The sequence below is a fragment of the Rana temporaria genome, chromosome 2, assembly GCF_905171775.1.
Source record: "Rana temporaria chromosome 2, aRanTem1.1, whole genome shotgun sequence".
Classification (NCBI taxonomy): domain Eukaryota; kingdom Metazoa; phylum Chordata; class Amphibia; order Anura; family Ranidae; genus Rana; species Rana temporaria.
The window spans coordinates 161,718,978-161,746,388 of NC_053490.1; the positions used below are offsets into that span (position 1 = coordinate 161,718,978).

General features: G+C 40.7%; 1 protein-coding gene across 1 annotated transcript in view; it reads right to left on the bottom strand.

The window, feature by feature from the left end:
• Positions 1-8,911: 8,911 nt before the first annotated feature.
• LOC120929674 (protocadherin-9-like) overlaps positions 8,912-27,411 on the bottom strand; it is a 1,495,744-nt gene continuing 1,477,244 nt past the window's right edge. The window contains exon 4 of the mRNA XM_040341350.1: positions 8,912-10,887. Within this exon, the coding sequence (XP_040197284.1) occupies positions 10,514-10,887 (374 nt within the window). The 3' untranslated portion in view covers positions 8,912-10,513. The remainder of the gene's footprint in view (positions 10,888-27,411) is intronic.

Consider the following 27,411-nt stretch of genomic DNA (forward strand, 5'->3'; position numbering starts at 1 on the left):
ATCGATGTGGTGCAATTTGAGATCTGCTCCCTGGATCCCTCCCCAGTCTGATGCTAATCTGATGTGGAGCCCATTGAATAGAATCTGTCTACATGCCTAATGTTTGGGTGGTTTTGGTAAGCGGCTTTCAGTTTGGTGGTGGTGTGTTCACACTGAAGTTTTGCTGACACATGGTGGTGTTGCTACGAACTTTTTATTGGACTGAATGTGCTTGTATTCATATTATCTATTATCATTGCTTTTTACCAGCCTGATATCTGGTTTCCTACTTGGCACAGTTTACTTTTATATTGGACTTTATATGCTTGGCACATTTCTTCTGCTGCCTTGACGCATATATATTTAGAAAGTTTTTGACAAGCACAGTTTTTTCTCCCTATGTTCAATAAACAACTTTTTTTATTTAAAAAAAAAAAGGAGGGAGAAGGAGAGAAGAACAGAAACTGGGAAAAGAAAGAAAGGCTTAAAAAAAGGGAGCATAAAGAGGGGGGTAAAAACAGAGAAGGGGATAATAATAGGGGGACACAAGTAGATCCGCACCCACCACCCCTCCGCCAGCTCGTACACAGCATTGAAAAACAGTGCCACGTTCGCAGGTCAACCCTGAGAAACATGCTGACGGTAACTATCAGTAGTCAAAATGGGTCCAACAAGCCCATGTGGTTGTGAATTTGTGAATTCTGTCTTGTGAAATGTGAATCAGTTCTTCCATTTCTTTTATGGTAGAAAGCCTTGCAAACCATTCCATGGCTGTTGGAGAGTGGGTAGAACGCCAATGTCTGGGAATACAAAGTCTGGCAGCATTGACCATATGCATGGCTAGGGACTTGTAATACACTTTTTTAGGTAGCGATGAATGGTGCAATAGGAATTGAGCCGGGGTGAAGTCTAGGGTGAATGTGGTGATATGTGAAATAAGGCTGTGGACCTCCCTCCAAAAGGGCTGAAGTTTCTCACAATCCCACCACATGAAGCATAGTGCCAACCTCCGACCCGCTTCTCCAGCACGCGTTAGGGATGCTAGGGGAAAATTTGTGGAGATGTGACAGGGTCCTATACCATTTAGTGATCACCTTATAGCCGTTTTCTTGTATTGCTACATTCAACGAGCCTTTATGTGCGTATTCATAGATAATGTTCCAGTCTTCCGTTGATAGAGGCACATGTATGTCTCCATTCCAGGAAGTTTGTGAGGGTGTTGGGACTTGGGTTGGGGACTCTGAGAGACAGCTATAGATGTTTTTGCGGGACTTTGCGTGACACAGAGATTCAAAGGGTGTAAGCTGTCTCGTCCAGAAAGACTGATGGTCATGGGTTGTGAGAAAGTGTCGGATTTGTCTATAGATCCAGAAAGAGAGTGACGACGTCTTAGTGGTAGATCTTAAATTCTCAAAGGATAATGGCTGTTCGTTAGAATAGAACTGGAGGGCCAGTACATCCTCAAATGGCCAATCTGGCTTAACTGTTCCCTCTTAATGTGGTTAGAGGACTTGGAAGAGTGGCGAATGTTCCATGAAGTGAAGCCTTCCTGAATGCCAGGAGTAAACGAGCAAAAAGCGGGTGTGCAGAAAGGGTTTGAGACCAGTTCTTTGGATGTAGCCATGGGAGGAGGTGTAAGGGTCCAGACGAAAAAGCTTTTTTTAAGAAATACCCATGACTTTTTGAAGGCATGGATATTCCAGTCTGCGATCCTCATGAGGTGACAGGCATTGTAGTACTGTAGGAGGTCCGGTAGCCCAATGCCCCCTCTAGATTTGGGTAGTGTGAGCTGGGAAAACGTAATACAAGGTGGAAAGTCCCTCCACAGGAATACGGAGCAAGCCTTCCGGTAGGATGTGAAACAACCTGATGGTAAGGAGATAGGGATTGATTGCATTAGGTATAATAAGTGAGGCAAGATGATCATTTTAATCAGGGCAGAACGTCAGAACCAAGAGATATTCAGGTTCATCCAATCTTTAAGGAGTTTTTGGAACCTAAGCAAGGTGGAAATTTCTCACGTACAAGTCTGACAAGCGGGCAGGTATTTGAATGCCAAGATAAGTGAGAGCAGCCTTTTCCCACCGGAAAGGGAATGACTCTTGTGGAAGACGATTTGGAATTTTGGACTGTCCGAGCTAAAAGGCGGCCACACTTATTGCCCTGTTTATAGAAAATCCTGTGGCCAAATACATAGCGCGTTTGCCAAGTTCCTCTAAAAGGAGGGCTCAGGAGTGTGTCAAATCAGGTAAAGTGGCTTGTGCGTGAGTCAGTTTGTGGGAGATCTCAAGAGATTTAATTGTCCTGATGAGATTGTTTATGTTCTCCTGATGTTGCCTCTTAGTGTTTGTGGCCAGGGTAATCAGTTCACCTCGAATCACACACTTATGTCCCTTTCCAAAATATTACTGGAGTCGTGTACGTATATGGTCTGACACAATGGGATCTTTGAGCAGGGAAGGGTTCAAGCACCAGAGTATGTTTCAGGGAAAGATAGAGTAACTGTGATCTGGTGGTGGTCAGACAGAAACATTGTTTCTATAGTGGACTGTTGGAGAAGAGGCAGATCTGACTGGGAAAGGAAGAAATAGTCAATCCTAGAATATTTTTGATGTGAGGCCAAAAAAAAAGGTGTAGTCCTTGTCTGAGGGAAACAAAGTGTGTCAAGTATAATGCAAGGTTAGGGAATGAAACTGTAGGTTAATCTGGCGTAGCGATTTGTATGTCAAGGAAGAGGTTCCCGTGGAACAGTCCAATGTTCAAGGGGACATTGAAGTCACGACCCAAGAGTACAATACCTGCCTGGAATGAGGCTAGGAGGTCGCAAGTTTTCTTAAAGAAAGAGACCTGGTGCTCATTTGGGGAGTATAAGTTAGCCAAAGTAATTGGTCTCGAGGCATAGGAGCCTTTAAGAAAAAGATATCTGCCATCTGGGTCAATAAGCGAGTCAGATAGATGGAAATTAGCATGTTTAGATATTAGTATAGAGACGCCCTTGGTCTTAGATGCAGGGTTAGTTGCATGGAACACCATCTGGTAGATATGGTTAGAACTTAGCGTATTTATTAATAATCAGTAAGTTGTGAGCAAGCTGGGAATAGGGAAACACCTCAAGGAAGGATAATTCCTGGGTGGAGACATTGTGGTATGCAGTCAAAGTATTTATTATTAGTAAGCTAAGCGGGGAGTGTGGATGATACATCCTTTCATATTTTTGCTAGGCAGTAGTGTGTTAATATCAGGTTTTAAGCATTTTGTGTAAGTCAAAGTCCCTTTCATTGCCAATTAGTTATGTGTACACCAAAACCTTTAAACGATATACATTTTTAGTACTTTAGGGATCCCATATGAAAAGCACATTATAACAGATGTTCAACATTGAGTTTTTGGAATTCACACAGCTCAAAAGGCTTTACATCGTTTTTTTTGCAGTAATGCCCCTTTTAACTATCAGTTAAACTGATTTCATATGTGCAATATTGATTTTTTCAGCTCATAATATTATTATCTTACAAGATTTAAATAGCGCCAACAGTTTGAACAGCGCTTTACAACATGAGGTCAGACAGTACAGTTACAATACAATTCAATACAGGAGGAATCAGAGATCCCTGCTCATTAAAACTTACAATCTAGGAGGGAGGGTCATATGATACAAAAGGTAATAACTATGGGGGATGAGATGATGGATGAGATGATAGAGAAAATAAAAGTACAGTTGTTGAGTGGAGGCAGGATAGGCTTCTCTGAGGAGTATGGTTTTTAGGGATCGTCTAAAAGTAAACATAGTAGGAGATAATAGGGGTGGGAAGTTCCATAGGATGGGAGAGGCTCTGGAAATATCCTGGAGGCGAGCAAGGGAGGTGGTGACAAGGGAGCTAGAGAGCATAAGGTCTTGGGATGAACAAAGAGATAGATTAGGTTGGTATTTTGAGACTAGGTTAGTGATGTAGCTGGGGGCTTAATTGTGGATGGCTTTGTAAGTTATTGTTAGTATTTTGTATTTCATTTGTTGGGTAAGCGGGAGCCAATGGAGGGGTTGACAGAAATAGGTAGCAGACACAGAGGAGTCGGTAAGGTGGATGTGCCTGGCATTCATGATGGACTGAAGGGGGATATCCTATGTAATGGTAAGTCAATAAGGAGGGAGTTGCAGTAGTCGAGGCAAGAGATAACCAGGGAGTGGACTAGGAGCCTTGTGGTGTCATTGGTTAGAAAGGGATGTATTTTGGAGATGTTGTGGAGGTTGAGACGGCAAGATTTGGACAGTGATTGGATGTGGGGCAGAAAGGATAGATCAGAGTCCAAGATTACACCTAGAACCTTGGCATGCAGGGATGGTTTGATAATTGAGCCATCAATCATGAAAGAGAGATCAGGGGAAGAGGCACTTGGGGGAGGAAATATAATGAGTTTGGTTTTCAATAGATTGAGTTTGAGTGGTGTGACATCCAGACTGATATGTCTGATAGTAAATTTGTGATATGTGAGGAGACTGAAGGAGTGAGCTGAGGGGTAGAGAGATAATGATGCATACCCATAAACAAGAATACAAGACTGCTTACTTACCAATAAAAATATCACTTAGACAGATATTCTGTCTGACATACATGCTGTGAAAAAGAAAAAAACTTGTAACTGCAAAATCTATGGAATCCTTAGGTGTAAGGGTAGCCTGATTCCGGGCTAATTTTAGAATTGTCTGTGATAACAGGGTGAAGACTGGACTGCATACAGCTTCAGGATAAGGCGATAATGAACTTCTGTTGCCCACTTGAAGCACTCAGAGCAGAAAGTATCATACCTGTTTGAATATCACCAGTGCCCATGTTTTCCACGTATACATTTATTCTATTTGAGTCAATCACAAGGTACATTGTAGTTGGTTTAACCACTTCCCGCCCGGTCAATAGTGAATTGGCGTCCGGGAAGTGGTTTTGTTATCCTGACTTGACGTCTATTGACATCCTGCAGGATAACAGCCGCCGCGCACCCGGGGGGGGGGGCACACATCGCGGCGATCGGTGATGCGGTGTGTCAGTCTGACACACCGCTACACTGATCTCGGTAAAGAGGCTCTGGCGGAGGCTCTTTACCACGTGATCAGCTGTGTCCAATCACGGCTGATTACAATGTAAACAGGAAAAGCCACTGACCGGCTTTTCCTCACTCGCATCTGACAGACACGAGTAGAGGAGAGCCGATCGGCTGCTTTCCTGAAAGGGGGGGTATGTGCTGATAGTTTATCAGCGCAGCCCCCCTCGGATCACTGCCCAGGTCCACCAGGGATGGGCATCCACACTGGACCACCAGGTATGCCCCCTAGACCACCAGGGAATGCCAATCTGTGCCAAGACAGCTGCCAATCAATGCCCAGGCAGCTGCCAACCAGTGCCCATTCAAAATCCCTGCCAGTGCCACCAGGGATACCCATGAGTGCTGCATATCAGTGCTGCATGTCAGTGCCCATTAGTGCCCATCAGTGCCATGTATAGATGCCCATCAGTGCTGCCTATCAATGCCACCCATAAGTACCCACACTTGTAGCCTTTCAGTGCCCAGTGTCGCCTATCAGTGCCCACCAGTGCCACCCATGAGTGCCAATCAGTGCCGCCTATCAATGCCCTTCAGTTCTGCATACCAGTGCCACCCAACAGTGCCGCCTACCAGTGCCCATCAGTGTCGCATATCAGTGCCCATCTTCAGTGCCACCTCATTGGCGCCGCCTCATCGGTGCTGCCTTATCAGTGCCCGTCAGTGTCGTCTTATCAGTGCCCATCGGTGAAGGGGAAAACTTACTTATTTACAAAATTTTATAACAGAAAAAAAAGAAAATGTTCGGACTTTTTTTATTTGTATAGCAAAAAATAAAAACCCCAGAGGCGATCAAATACCACCAAAAGAAAGCTCTATTTGTGGGAAAAAATTGATAAAAATTCTGTTTGGGTGCAGTGTAGCATGACCGCGCAATTGTCATTTAAAGAGCGACAGCATACGTCTCATCTACTGAAAGGTCCCAGCAATATGCTGGACCAACATGGGCTGGCTCAAAGGAGAATGTACGTTCCGTGCAGTTCTCCTGCTTGTTTTCTATTACCAGGTATCCGCACCGTCGCTGGGCAGCAACAGCCGTGTGATTGGCGGGCAGAGAGGAGCAGCTGATTGGTCAAATCGAGCGGGGAATAGCCCGTGCGGAGGAAGTTCATAAAAGGGCTCCAGCGCGGCGGTTTCCTCAGTCCGTTCCTGTCAGCCAGCGTTGCCCACCCTCTCTCCCTATCCTCAAGTCATGTTGTTGTCCAAAAAAGGGGGATTTGTCGTCCAGCTTTGGCTGGATGGACAACATGTTATTCTCTGTAAATTATTTCTTAGCCAAGTTGGCTTATTTATTTATTTAAATAAATTAATTAACCCCCTATAGATAACACCGTGGCCATATAATATTTCCAATTAATAAATATGTGTTGGATTATATTTTTGTGTTGTGTTTTCATTTAACCACTTAAGCCCCGGACCAATATGCTGCTAAATGCCCAAAGGCGTTTTTACAATTCGGCACTGCGTCGTTTTAACAGACAATTGCGCGCTCGTGCGACGTGGCTCCCAAACAAAATTGGCGTCCTTTTTTCCCCACAAATAGAGCTTTCTTTTGGTGGTATTTGATCACCTCTGTGGTTTTTATTTTTTTGCGCTATAAACAAAAATAGAGCGACAATTTTGAAAAAAATGCAATATTTTTTACTTTTTGCTGTAATAAATATCCCCCAAAAACATATATAACATTTTTTTTCCCTCAGTTTAGGCCGATACGTATTCTTCTACCTATTTTTGGTAAAAAGAAATCGCAATAAGTGTTTATCGATTGGTTTGCGCAAAATTTATAGCGTTTACAAAATGGGGGATATTTTTATTGCATTTTTATTAATTATTTTTTTTTTACTACTAATGGCGGCGATCAGTGATTTTTTTCGTGACTGCGACATTATGGAGGACACTTCGGACAATTTTGACACATTTTTGGGACCATTGTCATTTTCAAAGCGATCGGACCCCCAACCCGCAGAAAGGCAAGGACGTATATATACGCCCATCTGCCTGTCCATGCCATTTTGCGGACGTAAATAGTTGTGCGGCGGGCGTTAAGTGGTTAAGGTACCTTTGTGCTAGCCCATGTCATTCTCAAGATAACAGTATTTCTTGATTCATCAAAGTAGGTAAAGTGCCATGCATTATTACAGCATGGAAGATTTCACTTGCGATAGTAACTGTAAATTAAAAAAAGGTGAAACATCTAATTCCAGGTGCTAAGATCGCTTTAAGCTTCCTGCTACAAGATAGTTAGAAGCTAGTTAGTGAATGATTCATTAGCTCTTCTCACATATTACAAGAACACCAAAGGAATTTCATAAAACCCCAAAAATCTGTATCACATATTTTTTTTATAGAAATCTAAGTTTTTTTTAAATTCATCACATATTTAAAGCTTATTAATTTGTGCCTAATTAGGCAAAGCTAGTGTGAACGAGCCATAATGCACAAAAAAGGTGCCTACGTGTGTGCAATAAATAAATACAGAGCTAGTTTAAAAACAATATATTCATTAATGTATAATTCATCTATATTGAATATGAAATCTCAATATTATCTTATCTGTTTCTATTGTACAGAAGTTTACTACTACTGGGCAACAAAGAGCTAAAGATGATAGTAAATATCACATGGAATAAAGAGCTTAAACTGATAATAAATATTAATATTGCATGTAAACAATTATTGTGTAATAATCTGACTGTTCTTATGTGACAGTGACATGTTACATGAGATTGAATTTACAATTGGATATACTAAGTATTAGATCAAAACCTATCCAGTTCATAGACTGTTTGTCCTACAATATTAGAAGTGATAGCTGGAACATATCTCAGACACAGCTCAACTGTCATCTATACCTTTTGAAGCTGCAGGTAATGGGCAGCTAGCATCTTAAAGCTATACTTGCATTGATTTTTTTTAAATTAAATTTAGCTATTACTTGATTACTGAAAAGCTCTACTTTGTTTCATGTTCTCAAGGTCTAGACCTTAAGGTCTTTTAGCAGAGGTGTCTCATTTATTTATTATTAATTAGAATATATGCCTACATGCTGGTTCTCCAGAAAGGGCATTCTCTCTTGTTAAAGAAAGTTGCCACTATAATTAACCTTGTTCTCTTTCCAATATTGTTTTATCAAAATTCTCTTTGTTTGGACTAGATCACCACAAGCTTGCTGCTTATTAAGCTTTTAATAAATATGAACAAACACTGTTTAATATTATAAGAATGTTTTTTTTGTGTTCCCCTCTCTCTCTTTCCCTCTCTCCCTGGTACAAGGGAGGGAGAAATTTGCGAAGTCACTTAAATTAAAGGGTGATTTCAACTCTAAATTAAAGGGTGAGAAGCACAAATTGCACTTAAATAAAATAGTTTGGGTGAGTAAAGGGGGTTGGGTTAAGGGGTGTTTTTTTTTCCATTCCCTCCCTCCCTTCCTTTGAGAGAGGCATATAGGTAATGGGGTACAAGAGTTTACTCTTGTCCCCTCATAATAATAGAATATGGAGGGCACAGGCACTAATAGCTTAGAAATAGAAATTGGGCACCCAGCACTTAACCCCCCCCCTTTTTTTCCTCTCTTGTCTTTCTTCCTGGGGTGGGGGAAATGGGGAGGAGAGGGCAAAGGTGGAGGAGAGAGTAAAAGATCAGGAGGAGGCAAGATTGACCCATATTGTTGTGTTATGTGTAATTGTTTATTGTTGTGATTTATGTGTATGAAATGTTGAATCTATTTTAATTGTGGAATCCTTTTATATGCTTATCGATAATGTAATGTAAATTATATCTGTGTTTTAAAAAAATCCAATAAAAACAAATCTAATATAAGAAATGATTCAAAACAGCATACATTTTAAAACATTTATTGCAAGTGCTTAATAACTGTAAATAACGTTAAATTGGCAAAGCAGTAACAAGAATAACTGGTTAGATACGTATTCTGTCATATTCATCAAACACCCCTCACAAACTGACAAATTACTGCAAAAAAGCAATGCACCCCCTTTCCACGCCTATACTGTGGATACAATTGTGAGTTGTTATACACAAAAAAATATATTTTTTGAAGAAAAAAAAAACATTTGTTTAACAAACCTTTCATAGATGTTTAACTGTGGCATAGGATATTTTTTGTAAGGAATCTTGCATGCTACTTATTTGCTTTAATTGTCTGTCATGCCTTAACTAAAACCTTGATAGTATGTCCCAATTTATGTCTACGTGCAACTGAGATTCTATGAACATCAGAATTCACTTTTTGGCTAAACAGTGAAATTATATTTATTCTTGCCAGGCATTAGCCATTGATGTTAACAAACATTATTCAACAACAAAAACTGATAACTATCTACTCCCACCAACTGGCCTACTAAAAGAATGCCCTGTTACACTATGGAGTCACAACACATTTATTATTGTGTGGCTATGAGCTAAGAAAAACACTTGTGTTATTACAGCACGCTAGCTACAAAAGTGGCCAATTTGGCAATATAAACTGTTTTTACAAATTCATTCAATTGCATAATATTAGGGTTATTCTATTTTGAAGGATACAATACATTTGTATCACGGGTAATATATTTATTGCCTCTGTATTTAAGAAAATAATTTTAGACTTTGATATATTATCATATGGAATAAATAACCTTTTCATATTTCAAAATATAACATTTAGAGAACAGTTTATTTGCCAAATGCCCACAGACTTTCCTACCACACTAAAACATGATCTTCAATAGTTTAACACAAGTGTTTCAAGTTGTTATATGTTAGACAGAAAACATTGAAACACTTAACACTTGGAAAAACAACATAAAATAATACTGTAGAATGCAACCTTGACACAAAAGTATGCTACAGTATATAAGTGATATTTTTTTTTCATTTATAAGTACACAAAGTTGTTAGTAGTAACTTGTTTCTATGTACAGGTATCTGATCTCTGAATAATTTACAAGTGTCCACTAACACTATTAATAGCACAATAGGTTTCATCTTGAAAGATTTAGCTGGTTTGTTTTGAATTATGATGTCAAGTATTACTGTTCCAGCACAGATTGACAATAACAAGAGCACAATTCATCTAATTTGATATGCTTTTCAACTACAACAATCCACATTGAATTCTGTCCTCTCCCTATCCCTATTTCAATACCATAATATGCCTCCTGCAATCGGTAGCAGCAGTCCAGGGTATAAAAAAAGTAAAAAACAAAACAAAAAAAAAACATTTAGCAGAGTTTTAAACTCTGTTCACCAAAAATAACAAATCTAGAAATATGTTTATTCACATATAGTAGAACACCACACGTTCAATGGTGCCAACACAAAAGTATGCATATTTGTTGTAATATGTCACAAAGTTCTAGAGGTCTACTCAGTATATGAAGCTCTGAACACACGATGATAGCAAATCTAGTTTGGCTAAAATGATTAGTCCAAAAACTTGTTATAGTTGCTGCTCCTTTGGGCTATCCAGAGCACCTGAGACTGGATTGTAGGATTTTAAATTAGCCAAAGGAATGTCACTCATATGATTCCCACTTGTGAAGTGTCCATCAGTACTCCCAAATTGATTTCGATCATTAAACTGGTTTTTGATGCTATCTTCTTTCCAGGTTTTTGTTAGTGTGTGTCCATTGACCAATTTGTCCTTTTTCAGCCAATCTTTCTGAGGTGCAAATGTAGAAAGAGGAGACTTTGGTTGCTGGTATGGACCAAGACTTGGGGGCATCCAGCAGTTATCTGAGTGGCCCAATACCAGACATTCTTGAGTACACATTTCTGTAGCTTCTGCTAATCCTCTAGGCCCAAGCGGTCCATCTGAGAGAAATGATAAAAAAAACGAGTCACTACTATTATACATCCAAATTTAAAACACATTAATAATGTAAAATATTATGAAAAACAGTAGACATATTTAATGTACCTATACATTTAAAGTGCATTTTTTAAATTGGCAATTAGTAGATATTTTATTAGGTTCACCATAGAAACAAACTTAAAAATAAGCGTCTTAGTTTTTCACATATATCACTAGATTAGGAGTTCATTCACAACACATAGTATTCAATAAGATGCAGTAAAACCCACATTTTAACACACCATTGCAATGGTAGAGCAACTATATCATTTGGTTTGTGGTGCTTGGTATTCATTCTTAAAGTGTATGTTTAGGTATTATTGTTAGTTTTAGATTAGCGTAGGTACAGATTAAACTTTGATTGGGATATTTTTTGCTGCTTGTGTCCTATTCGGGAAAATTCCATTCACTTCCTGACCCAGATTCAATAACAAGTGAGGACATTTCTACAAAGGGAGAGGAATTCCTTTGTTAGACAGTTGCCATTGGAACAGGTGAACCTATTGAAAGATTTACCCTCCTCTCCTTCTGACGCCAGTACAAAAGAGAGTGGATCTATTAACGGGTCACATAGAAGTAGGAAGATATTTTTATTTATTTATTTATTTGTTTTTGTAGTGTCTGGCTTCCTATTTATTTTTAAAGTTTTTAATTTTCCCATATTTTGGCAATAGCTTGCCTATTAACCTTACAAATGACCACAATTGAATAACACGATTTACCCCCTTTTTCCATAGACGTCAAAAGGTTTCACCACAAAGTGCTAGATTCAGACAGAATGGTCTATCTATCCGCCTGGCGTAACGTATCTCAGATACGTTACGCCGCCGTAATTTAGGGCGCAAGTTCTGTATTCAGAAACAACTTGCGCCCTTAGTTATGGCGGCGTAATGTATCTGTGTCGGCGTAAGCCCGCCTAATTCAAATGTGGATGATGTGGGCGTGTTTTATGTATATTAACTGTGACCCCACGTATTTGAGGTTTTTGACGAATGGCGCATGCTCGAAATTCCGCCGCAAATCGTCATTGCTTTCGACGTGAACGTAAATTACGTCCAGCCTTATTTGCGAATGACTTACGCAAACGACGTAAAATTTTCAAAACTCGATGCGGGAACGATGGCCATACTTAACATACGATACGCCTCATATAGCAGGGGTAACTATACGCCGAAAAAAGCCTAACATAAACGACGTAAAAAAATGCGCCGGCCGGACATACGTTTCTAAAATCGGCGTATCTAGATCATTTGCATATTCCTCATGTAAATATACGGAAGCGCCACCCAGCGGCCAGCGTAAATATGCAGCCTAAGGCCTTGTACACATGGTCGGTTCACCTCTGAAGTGGCCGTACGGCCTGATATGTGTACACACCGTCAGTCCAAAATCCGATCGGGTCAGAACGCGGTGACGTCAAACACACGACGTGCTGAATGAAATAAAGTTCAATGCTTCCAAGCATGCGTCGACTTGATTCTGAGCATGCGCGGGTTTTGAACCGATGCTTTTCTGTACTAACCATCGGTTTGGTCCGATGGGGCAGCGGTCCATCGGTTCGGTTTTGAAGCATGTTTTAAAATTTTGGACCGAAGGAAAACAGACCGATAGCCTATACACACGGTCGGTTTGGTCCGATGAAAATGAACTTCGGTTCATTCTCATCGGACCAAAACGACCGTGTGTACGGGGCCTAAGATACGACGGTGTAAGACACTTACGCCGGTCAGATCCTAGGGAAATCTATGCGTAACTGATTCTATGAATCAGGCACACACTCAGAGATATGACGGCGTATCTGGAGATACGCCGTCGTATCTTCTATGTGAATCTACCCCAAAGTTTGTGAAATTGTAGTAAGATTCACAGAACTGTATTCTCAGGTAGATTCTCTCATCCCTAATCCTTACCTACACTATCTTAAGCTAAACAAAAGACTATGCATACACTATAATGGTTCTCTAGCACACATACTGTATATAGTAAAAATAAAAACACAGACAAACATGCAGTCAAGCATGAATCAATTTCTATAGAGAAATGAAACCACTGAATTCCAACAATGTGTGTGGTGTGGTGTATGTTTCACACTGTGATCTGGCCAATAACACACTTATTTTCTTAAGCCCCAAACACACAATTGTATTTTCCGCAGACAAAGCGTAGGACTCTTGTCCGAAGGGCGTCAGCCAAAAAATATGTCTTGCCTACAAATGGCACACAATTGTCGGCCAACAAACACAAACACAAAAAACACGCTCCGAAAATACCACAACAGACAATTGTCCACAGAACATTTTAAAGCATGCCATCCAACATTTGTCCGCGGAAAATCCGACAACAATTGTCCAATGGACAATACAACGGTCAGATTTTCCGCCAACATCCTGTCATCACACAATTCCCTTTGGAAAATCTGATCATGTGTACAAGGCTTTAGGGTGTCTCCTCTCTGTGGAGAAGAATCTGAGCTACCCTTGGACAGCAGCATTGTCCACCTGTGGAGAGAGTAGTACTAGATTCACTAGCAAATTTAGAAGCACTGGGATAACCAATTAAACCCAAACTCCAAAAGAAAAAAGAAAACACTTTTTAACCAGTTACAGCAACATATTTTTTTTCTTTTTTACTATGATTGTATTTACCCCTGTCAGTGTTAAATGGGCTAAACCTTAAAATCGTAACTTGGGACAGCTTGATCTGTTAAAGAAGTCAAAGAATAAAATACTTGGCCAAATCGCTTGGTGAAAATAAAATAAAAAAATCATAAAAAAGAAAACAAATACAGCCAGCACATTACTCTTGGTTTTCAATACCCTTTATTATTATGTATTGCCCAAAAAAGTTTTATTAATCACTTCAGCCCCGGAAGAATTTACCCCCTTCCTGACCAGAGCATTTTTTTTGTGATTCTGTACTGCGTCGCTTTTTTGTGCTATAAACAAAGAAAGAGCAATAATTTTGAAAAAAAAAAACAATAGTTTTTTACTTTTTGCTATAATCAATATACCCAAAAAATATATATATGAACAAATTTCTTACACAGTTTAGGCCGATATGTATTCTTCTACATATAAGTACCAATAAGTGTATATTGATTTGTTTGCGCAAAAGTTATAGCGTCTACAAAATAGGGGATAGATTTATGGCATTTTATTATAATTTGCAATCTGCAATTTTTATTGGGACTGTGACATTATGGCGAACACATCGGACACTTTTGATACTATATTGGGACCATTGTCATCAACGGGTTAAGTGTGCCCTAGGGATGTGTTCTAACTGTAGGGGGGATGGTCTCACTACAACATGACAGAGATCACTGCTCCCGATGACAGGGAGCAGTAGATCCCTGTCATGTTGCTAGGCAGAACAGGGAAATGCCTTGTTGTTCTGCCTCTCTGTGTCACGATTGTGTGCCGCCGGTAAACACTGAGTTTAAAGGAACCCATGGGCACACTCCCGCAGCGCACGGCGGGTGCGCAAAGCAATTTCAAATGGAACAGGTGTGCCCATTTGCCTGCCCACGCCATTCTGCCAACGTAATTGGTGTGCGGCGGTCAGCAAGTGGTTAAAGAAAAAACAAGTGAAATTACACAAAACAATGAACATTCCAGCGCATGTATTGTACTTACACATATACAAAGGATACAGGTACCTTAACATATACCACATATCTCACTCAGAAAAAAGCATGGTTCTCTGTGAGAACTGAGCCATCGTCGATGTTCGGTGGCTCGGTTCTCAGAGCAGAGATGGCGGGGGTCTGATGCTTCCATGGGGCTCTCTGTAAGGTTGTGGCGGCCTAGCATTTAAATGTACAAGTAAAGGTGAATGATCATAAAGGCCCCTTACCAGATACTGCATGTCTTGACTCAATTAAACAGTAGAAAGTAAGTCAATCATGGATAAACAGGAGAACTGCTTCTGCTGTGGGTAACGGCAGCGCCATTGGTCTATCCAATCAACCAACTCAATAAATTTTAATAATGTGCTGTACCATTACCCAGGATGGTATGAGGTACATGATATTTGTACAGTACAGGTCAATATAACAATTTAGATACCCCACTAAAATAGGGGGAGCTTCGTGTGGCTCAGCTGGTATGTCAGAATCACTCTTAAAATAGCAGAATTAAATGGTGGTGGAACATACATAAATTCAAGGATACTTTTCAATTGAAAGATACGACACAAAATAATCACATATCGACCACCTTTGTCAATCAGTTTTTCTTACTCCTGACAATTCAATGCCTCTAGAATATGAGGTGTGGGTAGAGTGGTACTCCCAACCCACCCAGGCAAACTTTAAACAGGACACAGTGTCTGGTGTTAAATGAGTCTCCTGAAATGCACATATAGCGGGCAAATGTTTACTTCAATATACTTTAAGTTATAATTGTTTAAATGGAACGAACATCTCTTAATCAGCAGTAACTATTTGTACTGATTATGCTGCTAGCATTAGTAAATAGATAGGATGTTATATTATAGTTTCTTATTTTGACCTTTTTGAAATTTCTTCAGTTGCTTCCTGATTTTTGGGCTAGGCAAACATAATATCATACATCTCAAGGGTCTTCATGGGCATTGTCTTCTTTCTTATGAAGGAGCAGAAGGGCTTTAACATCTATGCACACCATCCTGCCTGCTAAGGGCAGGTGTATTCCAAGAAGTAAATGCTACATGAATCATCTGCCCTTGCTCAAGATGGCCACAGCTAGAAATGCTATGGGTGTTTTTCAAAGGGATTTCTTAACAAAATAAAGCACAGAGACATGAATGGGTGAACTTGCTTTAAAATATATATATATATATATATATATATATATATATATATATATATATATATATATATATATATATATATATATATATATATATATATATATATGAAAAAGAAAATAGCATTTTCAGTTTGTGGCGCTCATATACAGTACAGTTAAAGTGATTGTAAAGCTTTGTGTTTTAAAAAAATAAAAAAAACAAATGTGTCATTCTTACCTCCACTGTGCAGTTTGTTTTGCACAGAATGGCCCCTATTCTCCTCTTCTGGGGTCCCCCGGCGATGCTATCAGCTCCTCCCCACATCGTATAACCCACTAGGAGAAGAGCTCTCCTGGGGGTTACCTTGTGGGTGTGCTCCAGAGTCTAGCATTTGGCGTCCAATGTAGGACTCGGCCCTGCCCCCTCGGCAAATGCGTCTTTGGATTTGATTGACAGCAGCGGGAGCCAATAGCTGCACTGCTATCAATCTATCCAATCAAGAGCCAAGAACCCTGGGCAGAGAGGTATAGCGCGCCTCCACCGAGGGATCAAAGGGGGTCGGTCGGGTGAGTAAAACGGGGGGGGGGGGGGGTTGGGGGCCAGTCATTGTCAGAAGTTTTTTTATCTTATTGTATAGGATGCATTAAGGTGAAAAAATACAAGGGTTTACAAACCCTTTAAGTTCCACTTTAGGTGCAGTGCCCCTTAGAAACAAACCAAAATTTGCTGACATCAGGCTACTGAAAGATTATAAATGGTTGTTATGAAATACTTTGCTGAAGAATTAGCACTTAAGACTAAAGTGTAATTTCAGAACTGATTTTTTTTTTTTTTTTTTTGAGGCTCCATTAGAGAGATTTTCAATCACTTACTATTGTGGTGACATTTGATTCACCAGACAGGAAAAACTGACAAAGAGATTTGAAATCAATTTCCAAGAAATGGATAGCTTGAGAAAAACGTGTATTGCAGATAAAATGAAACTTATTTGAACTAGAGTTAATTAAAAATGATAAACCTGCAAAATAGTCAGTTACTTTATATTCCTTTTGTTAAATATTTTATATAACTAATTAAGGAGTTCAGTATTTATTCTACATATGTCATTTGATTCTAATATGAATAGCACATGTTTTACAGTAAATGCACATTTAGGCCTTATACATGGAGCATAGAACACACTGATGCAGAAAAGAGGGAGAGATGAGGGTGCTCTGGTAAGGCTGGGTATCCGGTCCTTACTAGCAGTGGAGTGATGGCACTGACGGCAGCACTTTGTAGAGAAGAAGCAGCTCTGGTGGACAATAAAGGTAAGAGAAAGGCACCTCCAAGTTCAGTGGTTAAAAGATTTATTACAGGCACAACGGGATTAAAAATACTTACAAGTGTTCTTCCCTATGTCCCCATTGGATTTGCTCCTGGGTCTCTCTATTCATACATGGCCTAAAAACGTACAGCTTCTGGTGACACACATCCTAATTGCAGCAAGACTGGCGATTGAGAAAAAAATCGAAATCAACTCACCCTCCGCTATTGAAGGATACCATCCAACTGCTTAACCGTCATTTTTTTATGGAATTTTCCTTTGCCAAAGCCAACTTATCAACAAACCAATTTGGCAAAGCCTGGAATCTCTGGATCTCTGACTCTAGGAGTGCTCCTCTGTATTAGCTGCCCCACTCCCTCTGGATCATAACCTGTACCTTTTTTTTTTCCTTTCCATTTCAATAATCTGCAAAAGATTTGCTTTTGTACTCAAGTGAGATATACTTGTCTGTGACTACTTGCCTATAACCCATTGGGAAATTTCCTGTAATCGCTACTCTAGTTGTTTTATATGATGATATATTATGCCTATTTGCATATCTGTTTTGCATATCTGTTTTATATTGGCTGTCCACTACTCAATCCTCAAATTCTAATGTAACCTAGTAGAAGCGACATGTTAGCACTTATTTATTTTTGTTCTCAATTACCTTGACTGTACACAAATTATCACCAGGGTATACCCAGTTGGCACTGTTTTTGTATTCTCTTATCTCCTTTGAAATATAATAAATACTTAAATTAAGAAAAAAATACTTACAAGTGAGTAAGAGGTCATAAGCATATAATGATTAGTCCTCATGCGCAATCGCTGCAATCCTCGTCTGTCTGTTTTTTCGGCGTAGGGGGGTCTCCTAGCAATCTATGCCCCTGGGGGGGGAACCCATGCCGTTTTGTTATTTTAAATTTGCTGTAGAGTTTCCCCTCATGATTCATACCAAACGCCATGGCTAGAATTGGCGGGAATCCAAGTTGGATCCCCATTGCTTCTATGACGCGCTCGCTGGAATATGCTTTTTCTATTACAGCGAGTGCGAGATGTCAGCACCATGTCGCCGAGAATCAGCGCGATGCATACTAGCACATTATGGCATTACCTTGCAGATTAAAGGGAAAAAAAACAGCGGTTTACTACCACTTTAACACAAATATAATGTAGCCAGGGTATATGCATATAAGGGCAGTAATAAACAATTTTTGCAAATAAAATGTACATTAAAAATTAAATTTTAATATTATAGCAATTATTTTGTAAACTCCTGTGTTTTTCTTATGTCCCTAAACATTTTCATCTCAGTGCAATATATACAGTATGTGACTTATTGTTACCTATTTTCCATCTTGTTTGCTGATAAAAGGTAGATTTTTCACATCTTTTTGAAGATATTCAGTTATAGCCTAGCATTTAAACAGAGCTGCAAACATTTTAACCTTGAACATAAAAACAATCTCATAAAAACAAAGTATAGTAAAGATAGACCTTTAGCCCTTTATTTACAGTATTATGAGTGTTATTTAGCTGCAGTGATGATTGGTAGTCTTTTTTTTTTCAATTACTTTTTTTATATGAATACCCAGATAAAAAGTAGCTTAGTTGTATGGTATGAGAAAAGAGCAATACTGTTAGTACAAAAACTGTACTCTATGGTTGTATCTTATTCATATCAACATAGTTTTTAGGTACAAGAGCAACACATGTTTATAGAGCAGTTCTAATACTAATAAAGTACATAAAACTGCACTATATTGCTGTCACAGTTACCCATAGGGGTTGATTTACTAAAGGCAAATGTTCATTTTGCAAGACAAGTTGCACTTTGCAAGGAAATTTTCCACAGAGATTACTGAATGTGGGTTTCATGTTGCAAAGCATACCCAATAACATGCAGGAGAAAAAAAAAATACATTCCTTGCTTACGCATAATTGGATGATGGGATTCAGCAAAGCTTCACCTCATTCACTAAAATTCCCTTGCAAAGTGCAAATTCCCATGTAAAGTCAACAGCCTTTAGTACATCAACCCAATATAATCAATTAGGTACAAGAGCAACTCATGTTTATGCAGCATATTTATAACAACAATCGATTTTTATAAGTTTCTTAGTTCTACTGTTTGATTAATTTTGTATTGTCCCTCAATCTTCAAGTGCACTGCAAGTGCATTTTCTCTAGATGTAGGGGAAACTCTAAAATGAGGGAAAGCTTTCTGATTTCTGTCATCTAATCATGTGCAAGCAAAAATGCATTTTTTTTTCTTTCCCCTGCATGTTACCCTCAGAACTAGAGAAACTGTACTTGCAGTGCATTTGAAGTGCACGTGTGGAAGCACTTGCAGTACACTGACTATTTACCTTTAGTATATCAACCCCACTTTTCCAAAGCATGTGATCCCACTCATTTGTTATCAATAGAGATTGACATAGTAAGTAATGCTCAATGCACACCAAATTTTAACCACTTCCTGCCTGGCCCATAGCAGAATGACAGCCGGGTGGTGGTTCAGTTGGTATGGCCCCGTATGACATCCAGCAGGATAAATGCTGGCGCGCGCCCATGGGCGGGCGCATTGCGGCGATCGGTAGTGCGGCTTGTCAGTCTGACACACTGTTACACTGATCTTGGTAAAAAGCCTCTGATGGAGGCTCTTTACCACATGATGAGCTGCATCCAATCACAGCTTATCATGATGTAAACAGGAAGAGACGCTTATGGTCATTTTCTCACTCGCGTCTGACAGACGCGAGTAGATGAGAGCCGATTGGCGGCACTCCTGACAGGGGGGTCTGCGCTGATTGTTTATCAGCGCAGACCCCCTTGGATGCCCACACTGGACCACCAAGGAAGCCCCCAACACGTGGATGGACAGGTATGTCCCCCATGGCCACCAGGGATGCCACAGTGTGCCCAATATATATATATATATGTCAGGTCACCTGAGGCCAGGTAACAGATGCACTCCGTAGGAATCAGGAGTGCACCTCTAAGGTAGTGGACCCTAGGACTGACTGCTGCAGGAGGTTCAGGAAGTCAGGACCACTGGAGCACCAACACGGATCCCACTGGGAGCTAGAGCATAGATTCCCCAGGGAGCGGAGTCTAAGAGCCAGCAGGTGTTCACCAGAGCCTCTAGTGCTGAGGATGGACTGCGCTGCAACTGATTCAAGGTCACGGCCCCCAGGGTCTCCCAGTTTATGCTCACGGTAGACTACAGGGAGGTAGAGTGGAATCAGCAGACTGTGACATGGAAGGATAGTCAGGAGATTAGCCAAAAGGTCAGGGCAACAATCAGATAGGGATAGTCTAAGAACACGCCAAAGGTCGGGTATAAAGCCAAAGTCGGTAAACAGGATCAGATGTAGGACACAGAGCAATGAGCACACGAAAGCCAAAACACACAATATTGATCAGCACGGCTGGTTTGCAGTGCACAGGTTAATATAGAGTTCCCTGATAGGGCCTGGGGTGGAGACATGCTTTGAGGAGAGATTGAGTGGCTGGCCTCTTAATCTGAGCATATGGAGAGGTAAGCTGACAGGCAAACATTACTGCATAACCATAACATTCTATTTTGTAGCTTTTCTTTGTAACACTGGATATAAATATGTGGGTAAAAGAACCATTTTCAGAATTGTATAATGCCTGAGAATGAAACTTAAGAAAGGTTCCAACAGCATCTAAAAAAATGTAATGGGAGCGTGACCAAGATCTGCATGTGAGAGGATGTGTCTCACACAGCTCCACCATTGATCCAAATATACATTCTCCCCCAGCACTCACATTGTGACCATTTCGGGGGGGAATCTAGCTGGCTACCACTCTGGGGCACCCCTCAATTGGTATGCTGGACCTCTGCACAAGGAGAAAAATCCAAAATAAGAAGGACGAGGCGGCGGGTCTGGATATAGAAGATGGCACCGTTGCGGCCCTTGCACAGCACACACCACATGCCCAGGAGAAGAGCAAAGATGGGGGAAGCAAAGCATTAAACATCAGGGTAAGGAACAGCCCAGAGAGATACTCTATTATGCACAAAACTGTCAGGGAGTGTGGACACAGAGAGGGAGGAGGCTGCAAGATCTCTATGCCAGTATGTGCAGAGGGAGCAGGAGCAGCCTGAGGAGGCCATGATATGCAGTGCTAATAGTGTCGCAGACCCATTGATCCCGCTGCCATCCAGCCCCTGTGCTGGATGAACCTGGACAACCCACTCTGGCTGACATTCTATGGGCAGTACATATGTGTACAGCCTCAGTCAACACTTTAACCACTTCAATACAGGGCTTTAATACCCATCTCCATACCGGGCTTATTCTGGCACTCTCCTACATGTACAAATCATCATTATTTTGCTATAAAATTACTCAGAACCCCCAAACATTATAATGTGGTAGAGTACAGCGCTCAGGGTGTTTGCACAAAACGATCAATAGAGAGCTGAACATTAAAATAAACAAATATATGAAATTAAAATAAAGAACCACAACGGAGACATATGGTATAAATGTTCATGAGTCCATAACAGGATCAATCCCGGCAAAGTACCAAAAAGAAGCTATAATAGATAGTGATGATGAACCAATGTAGATGAAGACAGTAGATCAGGGCAGCTATATAGGAGCAAAGCCAGCTCAATATATGCAAGAGAAAAAACAAAAGAGAAGAGCGCCTCTGAGTATACTGTATTTAATTATAAATAATAGAAATATCCAGCACTTACATCATAATATATATGCTGCAGCCATGGGAGCTGGTGTGCGTCTGTTGCTGACAGTCCGTGAAGCATGAAGGACTCTGCGGCTGGAGGGAGCCGGGGAGAAGCGGCTATGTCCTTGTTGTTGTACCGCTGCTAGGCAGTGAGTTCATCAGCTGATGCGTGAAGTCAGCTTGGACGGAGGCCGAGGGGGACCACAAGGCGTTTCAGAGCATGCGCACTGAAACGACCAGCGCGCTCTTTTTTCAAGTGTCTTGACACTTGAAAAAAGAGTGCGCTGGTCGTTTCCGTGCAGAGATCGGTGGCACAGGAGGACGCTGTGTGAATCGAGCGAGGTCCCGCTCGCTCACACAGCGCGGTGGCATCGCTGGATCCAGGGACAAGGTAAGTAAACACTCCCTGTGGATCCAGCGAGGCGGGCCCGAGTCTGACTCGGGGGTTACCGCTCGCAGCATGAAAATCTAACCCCGAGTCAGACTCGGGAATACCGCCAGGCAGGTTAATCCTAAAAGACGATTTTTTTTTGCATTGTCGTATTGGGGTTTTGCAGTGTATCTTAGCTTGTATATACATCCCCACTCTTCACTGTGGCGGTGCTTCGGCTTCTGTTGTCCTATTTGGAAGGGAGGCCGGACCTTCCATTACCGATTGTTTTGGGATTTTGATCGCGGGCTAAACCCATCTATTGATAAATTATATTCGTTTTGCACTCCTGTGACACCTTTTTAGCAGAGAGTGGTCTGAAGTCACTGCCATCAGTCGGGTTAGAGCACCATCATGACTTCCAAGTCGGGATCCACCAGCTGCCCTGATTTATGGAAGTCTCAGGGTCTCATTGAGCCGCTGAGCCGCTGAGACATCCCTCCACTGCTTAGGGCTCCAATGAGCGCTGAGAAGAAGTGCAGAAGCGATGCTGAGTGACAGTCAGCATTGCTAGGCCCGGGGAGGAGTGAGAACCAAGCCATCAGCGGTGTTTGGTGGCTCGGTTCTCAGTGCAGAGATGCTGGGGGCCAGATGCAGCATCAGTCTGATGCTGCATCCACCAAGGTAAGTATGAATACCAAAAAAATAAAACCCCATACTTAGTTGCCCAAGTAGACAGTGCATTGAGATCGGTTGGTAAATTGGAGACATCCTGTAAGGACATTATTCTACTGCATAGATTAGTGTCACCTGCAAAGACAGAAATTTTACTTTTAAGAACCTATATCATTTATAAAGCTATTCAAAAATTAGGGTCCCAGCACTGGACCTTGGGTAACACCGCTGATAACCTTAGACCGGTGAGAGTAAGAATGATTAACCACTACTCTTTAAATTCTATCATTTAGCCAGTTTTCTATCCATTTACAAATGTATCTTTCCAAGCCTGTAAACTTTACCTTACACATGAGCCGAGTGTGGGGAACTGTGTCAAACTCTTTTGCAAAATCCAAGTATACCCCGTCCACAGCCACACCTCTATCCAAGGTTTTTCTTACCTCTTCATAAAAAGAAATCAGGTTTGTTTAACAACTTCTGTCTTTTATGAACCCATGCTGTCTGTTGCTTAGAATATTTTTTTACAGCAAGAATTTGTCTATGTGGTCTTTTATTAAACCCTCCAGTATCTTCCCGACTATAGAAGTTAAACTAACAGGGCTATAGATACTTGGTATAGACTTTGATTCCACTCATTAACGAGTTCCTAAATATTAGGAACAAGGGCTTTGAAATTACAGCGCTCAATTATTTTAGGATCTGTGGGTGCCATCTGGTCCAGGTGTTTTTTCCACCTTTATTCTGTCTAAATATTTCTTTCCCATACAACTTTTGAGACATTTTGGATCATTTGGGGCTGTGTCACTACCATCCCCATTATGCACATGAGCTCCCCCATGCTCAGTTGTACACACAGAGCTTAAGAAAGTATTTAATACATTTCCCTTCTCTTTGTCCTTAGTCACCCACTCTAGATTATTTTTTGTAAAGGGTCTACAAGCTCAGACCAGACCTTTTTACTATTAATATATTTGAATAATTTTTTGGGGTTTGTCCTACTATCTTTTGCAATCTGTTGTTCGTTTTGAATTGTTGTGACCTTGATTTATTTTTTACATATTCTGTTATATTCTTTGTAACATTTACATGATGATAGTGTTCCTTAATTTGTATATATTTTAAAATCTATTTTCTTATTATTTAAAGCTTTATTAACTTTGGCCGTGAGCCACATAGGTTTTATTTTTATCTTTTAAAACGTATTGCCCACGGAAAAATACTTTGCAGTAAGTTTACATACAGACTTTTTGTAGAATTCCCAGTCTGATGCCACGTACACGCGATCATTTTTCGGCATGAAAAAAAAACGATGTTTTTCGGCATGTAGAAAAAAACATGTTTTTCCAACTTCATCATTAAAACGACGTTGCCCACACACCATCATTTTTAAAAAATGCTCTAGCAAAGAGCAGTGATGTACAACACGTACAACGGCACTCTAAAGGGGAAGTTCCATGCGGATGATGCCACCCTTGGGGCTGCTTTAGCTAATTCCGTGTGAGTAAAAGACGATTCACTCTTTTCTGTCTGTTACAGCGTGATGAATGTGCTTACTCCGAATGGTAGTTTTACCAGAACGAGCGCTCCCGTCTCATAACTTGCTTCTGAGCATGCACGGGTTTTTAACGTCGTTTTAGCCCACAAACGATCATTTTTTACAACCCGAAAAACTACATTGTTTAAAACGCTGTTAAAAAATGCAGCATGTTCAATTAAATCATGTTATAGTCACTGCTACAAAGATTTTTTTTTATATATGAATATTGGTAATAAGCTCTGCATGGTTTAAGATTACCAGGTCCAGCAGAGCATCATTCCTAGTCGGGGCCTCAATAAACTGGACCATAAATTGTCTTGTAATAGTTTTATACATTTTTGCCCTTTAACTGTCCCAGTAGTACCATTACTCCAGTCAATTTACAAGTAGTTAACATCCCCCATTATTATCACTGTCCCAGCCCTTGCATCCTTTTCCATCTGTGGAAGGAGCTGAGTCTCCACCTCCTCATTAACCCCTGGGAGGTCTATAACAAACTGCAATGATAACCATTGTACTACGCACACCCATGTACAGTTCCACCCATAATGCTTCAGACTCATCACACTCTCCTGTGGGGAGTGTATGGTGGTAAGGGGCACTAATAAGATAAAGTGCAAAAGTGCAATGATCATAGAATTTATATTGCTTTCAAAGTGGTACACTATATCATTGAATTAATGTTATCCAATTCAATGATATATTATACCACTTTGAAAGCAATATAAATTACCCATACAATTGTGCTGTAAACAACCTGAAATAAAGTGCATGTGCTCAATACTGATAAGAACCAGTAATGAAATTAATATATAAGAAACAAAAGTGCATAATCAAAATCCAGTATGCAGCAATGATTAGCCAGCCGTAAACCAATGAAAGTCAATGCAATGAGTATGATTCCTTGATGTTCTAACGCCATCCCCATTGCGACAATAAGGAGCTAGCGACACCCAGTGGAAAATAAGGGTAAGTGCCTACTTACCAAACCACTGTGACCTCATTTAAAAAGGAAGGCCAGGTGGGGCTTTAGTACAGTTTATTTCTGAGGTCTGCACTGGTACCTATAGGGACAAGCCAGATAAGGACTCCGCCAGATAGATTTCCAGGAAAAAAAATGAAAGAAGGCAAACCATAGCATGATTCCGTATTTAATATATTAAAATAGTAAAAAACACAGGCCGAATGACCGCTTACTTTTTTAAGTGCCTATGCCTTAGCACTGAAGATAACAGGTGTGTTTAAAACCAGATATGTTGTGGAGCATTCGCCGCACTTGATCTCACTCGCATGGATTGGCGTGCGTTCCACCGCCTCCATCCACTAGGTCCTCTTTCACAGCTTTGAGATCACTTCTCACATAGAGACAGACACCACCACCCTCCATTTCACCCTGTCTTTCCAAAAGAGAGCATAGCCAAGAACATTAATAACCCAGTCATAAGAAGAATGAAGCCAACATTCAGCAATACCAATTAGATCATAGTTCTCCTCGTGCACCAAATCTTCAAACTCACCGATTTTGCTCGGCAGACTTCTGGCATTGGTGAACAAACACTTTCATTGATTCTTTGTCACATTTTGCAAATGTATGTTGCAAATTTTTTATTTCAGTGGAAATAGTACCATTTCCAATGGATGTTTGTAACATAGGAACCTACATATCATCTGCCATAGCCCCCCCCATCTTTCCCCAATCCACCCAACAATAGGGGCTGACCTCTGTCTAACCTGTCTGCCCAATTATAACCTAATTCACCCCCCACAATCCTAGTATTAATACCCCTCCAGCCTTCCTAAAAATTTCTCCCCCACCACAGTAGACCCCCTTCCATTTATGTGCAAACCATCTTTAGCATATAGGTTGCACATATAGGTTGTCCTAAATCCCTCCTTCCTATGCCAGGTATTTAACCAAGCATTCAGCTCTCTAATCTCCCCTGCCTTTCCTGTGTTGAGCATGGAAAAGGCAATATTTTAAAGAATATTACCTTGGAGGTCCTTCCTTTCAACTTGCAGCCTAGTTCTTTAATTTGGTTCTTGAGGAGCCCCCACCTTCCATATATTCTGTCATTGGTTCCAACATGGATCAAGACAGCTGGGTCATGCCCAGCCCCTCCCAGTATTTTTTCAACCCGGTCCACCACATGCCGAACTCTGGCACCAGGGAGACAGCAAACCATTTGGTTGAGGCGATCCTGACGACAAATTATTCTATCAGTCCTGATTATAGAATCCCCTATTACCACCAACTGTCTGGGCCTACCTGCACTCCCCTCACCACACCTACTAGAGAGGCTGCTCTCCCAGCTGTTAGGGGGATCAGTGACATCTAGGGTTGCCACCTCTGAGCTTGATACCCCCACATCTTCACCCAATTTGGCAAATCTGTTAGAGTGCTCAAACCCAGGGCCGGTCTTCCTTTTCTGTGAGCCTCTACCACTCCCTCTAAGTACATTAATCCATCTTCCAACCTGATAATCCTGACTTACCCCTCCACCCTCCACATTAACCTTACTAGCCACCTCCTCAGTGAGGAGAGGACCACTTTTAAGCCTGTAAATTATGGCCAGTGTTGAAAAATTGCCCCTCTCGATGCAGGCTTTCATTAGTGTAAGCAGAGAATTATACTCTCCGCTTACTTGCTGCATTTCCTAACTGTAAGACACCTGGGAAGGATGTTCTTCTCATGGATATATTTAAACAGTACACTGAGGCCCTATTGCCACAATTACTGAAAGTCTTTAACACAGTCCGTGAGCAGGAAACTCTGCCTCCCTTTATGTCTAAGGCCAATATTGTTTTTATCTTAAAACCAGAGAAAGACACAGGTTCATATAGACCAGGGGTGTCCAAACTTTTTTCAAAGAGGGCCACATTTGATGAAGTGAACATGCTCGAGGGCCGACCATTTTTCCTGACATTCTTTGAACCATTAAAATCTAAGTGTGTTTGCCCGAGCACTAATACACTGCCCAACAAGAATTATCTTGCCTTCGTAGCTGTGTGTGGTGAAGAGATGAGCTCAGGCGTGTTATTTGGATATACTGTATATACTGGATATACTGTATATATCTCTTTTGTGGCCCCAACAAATC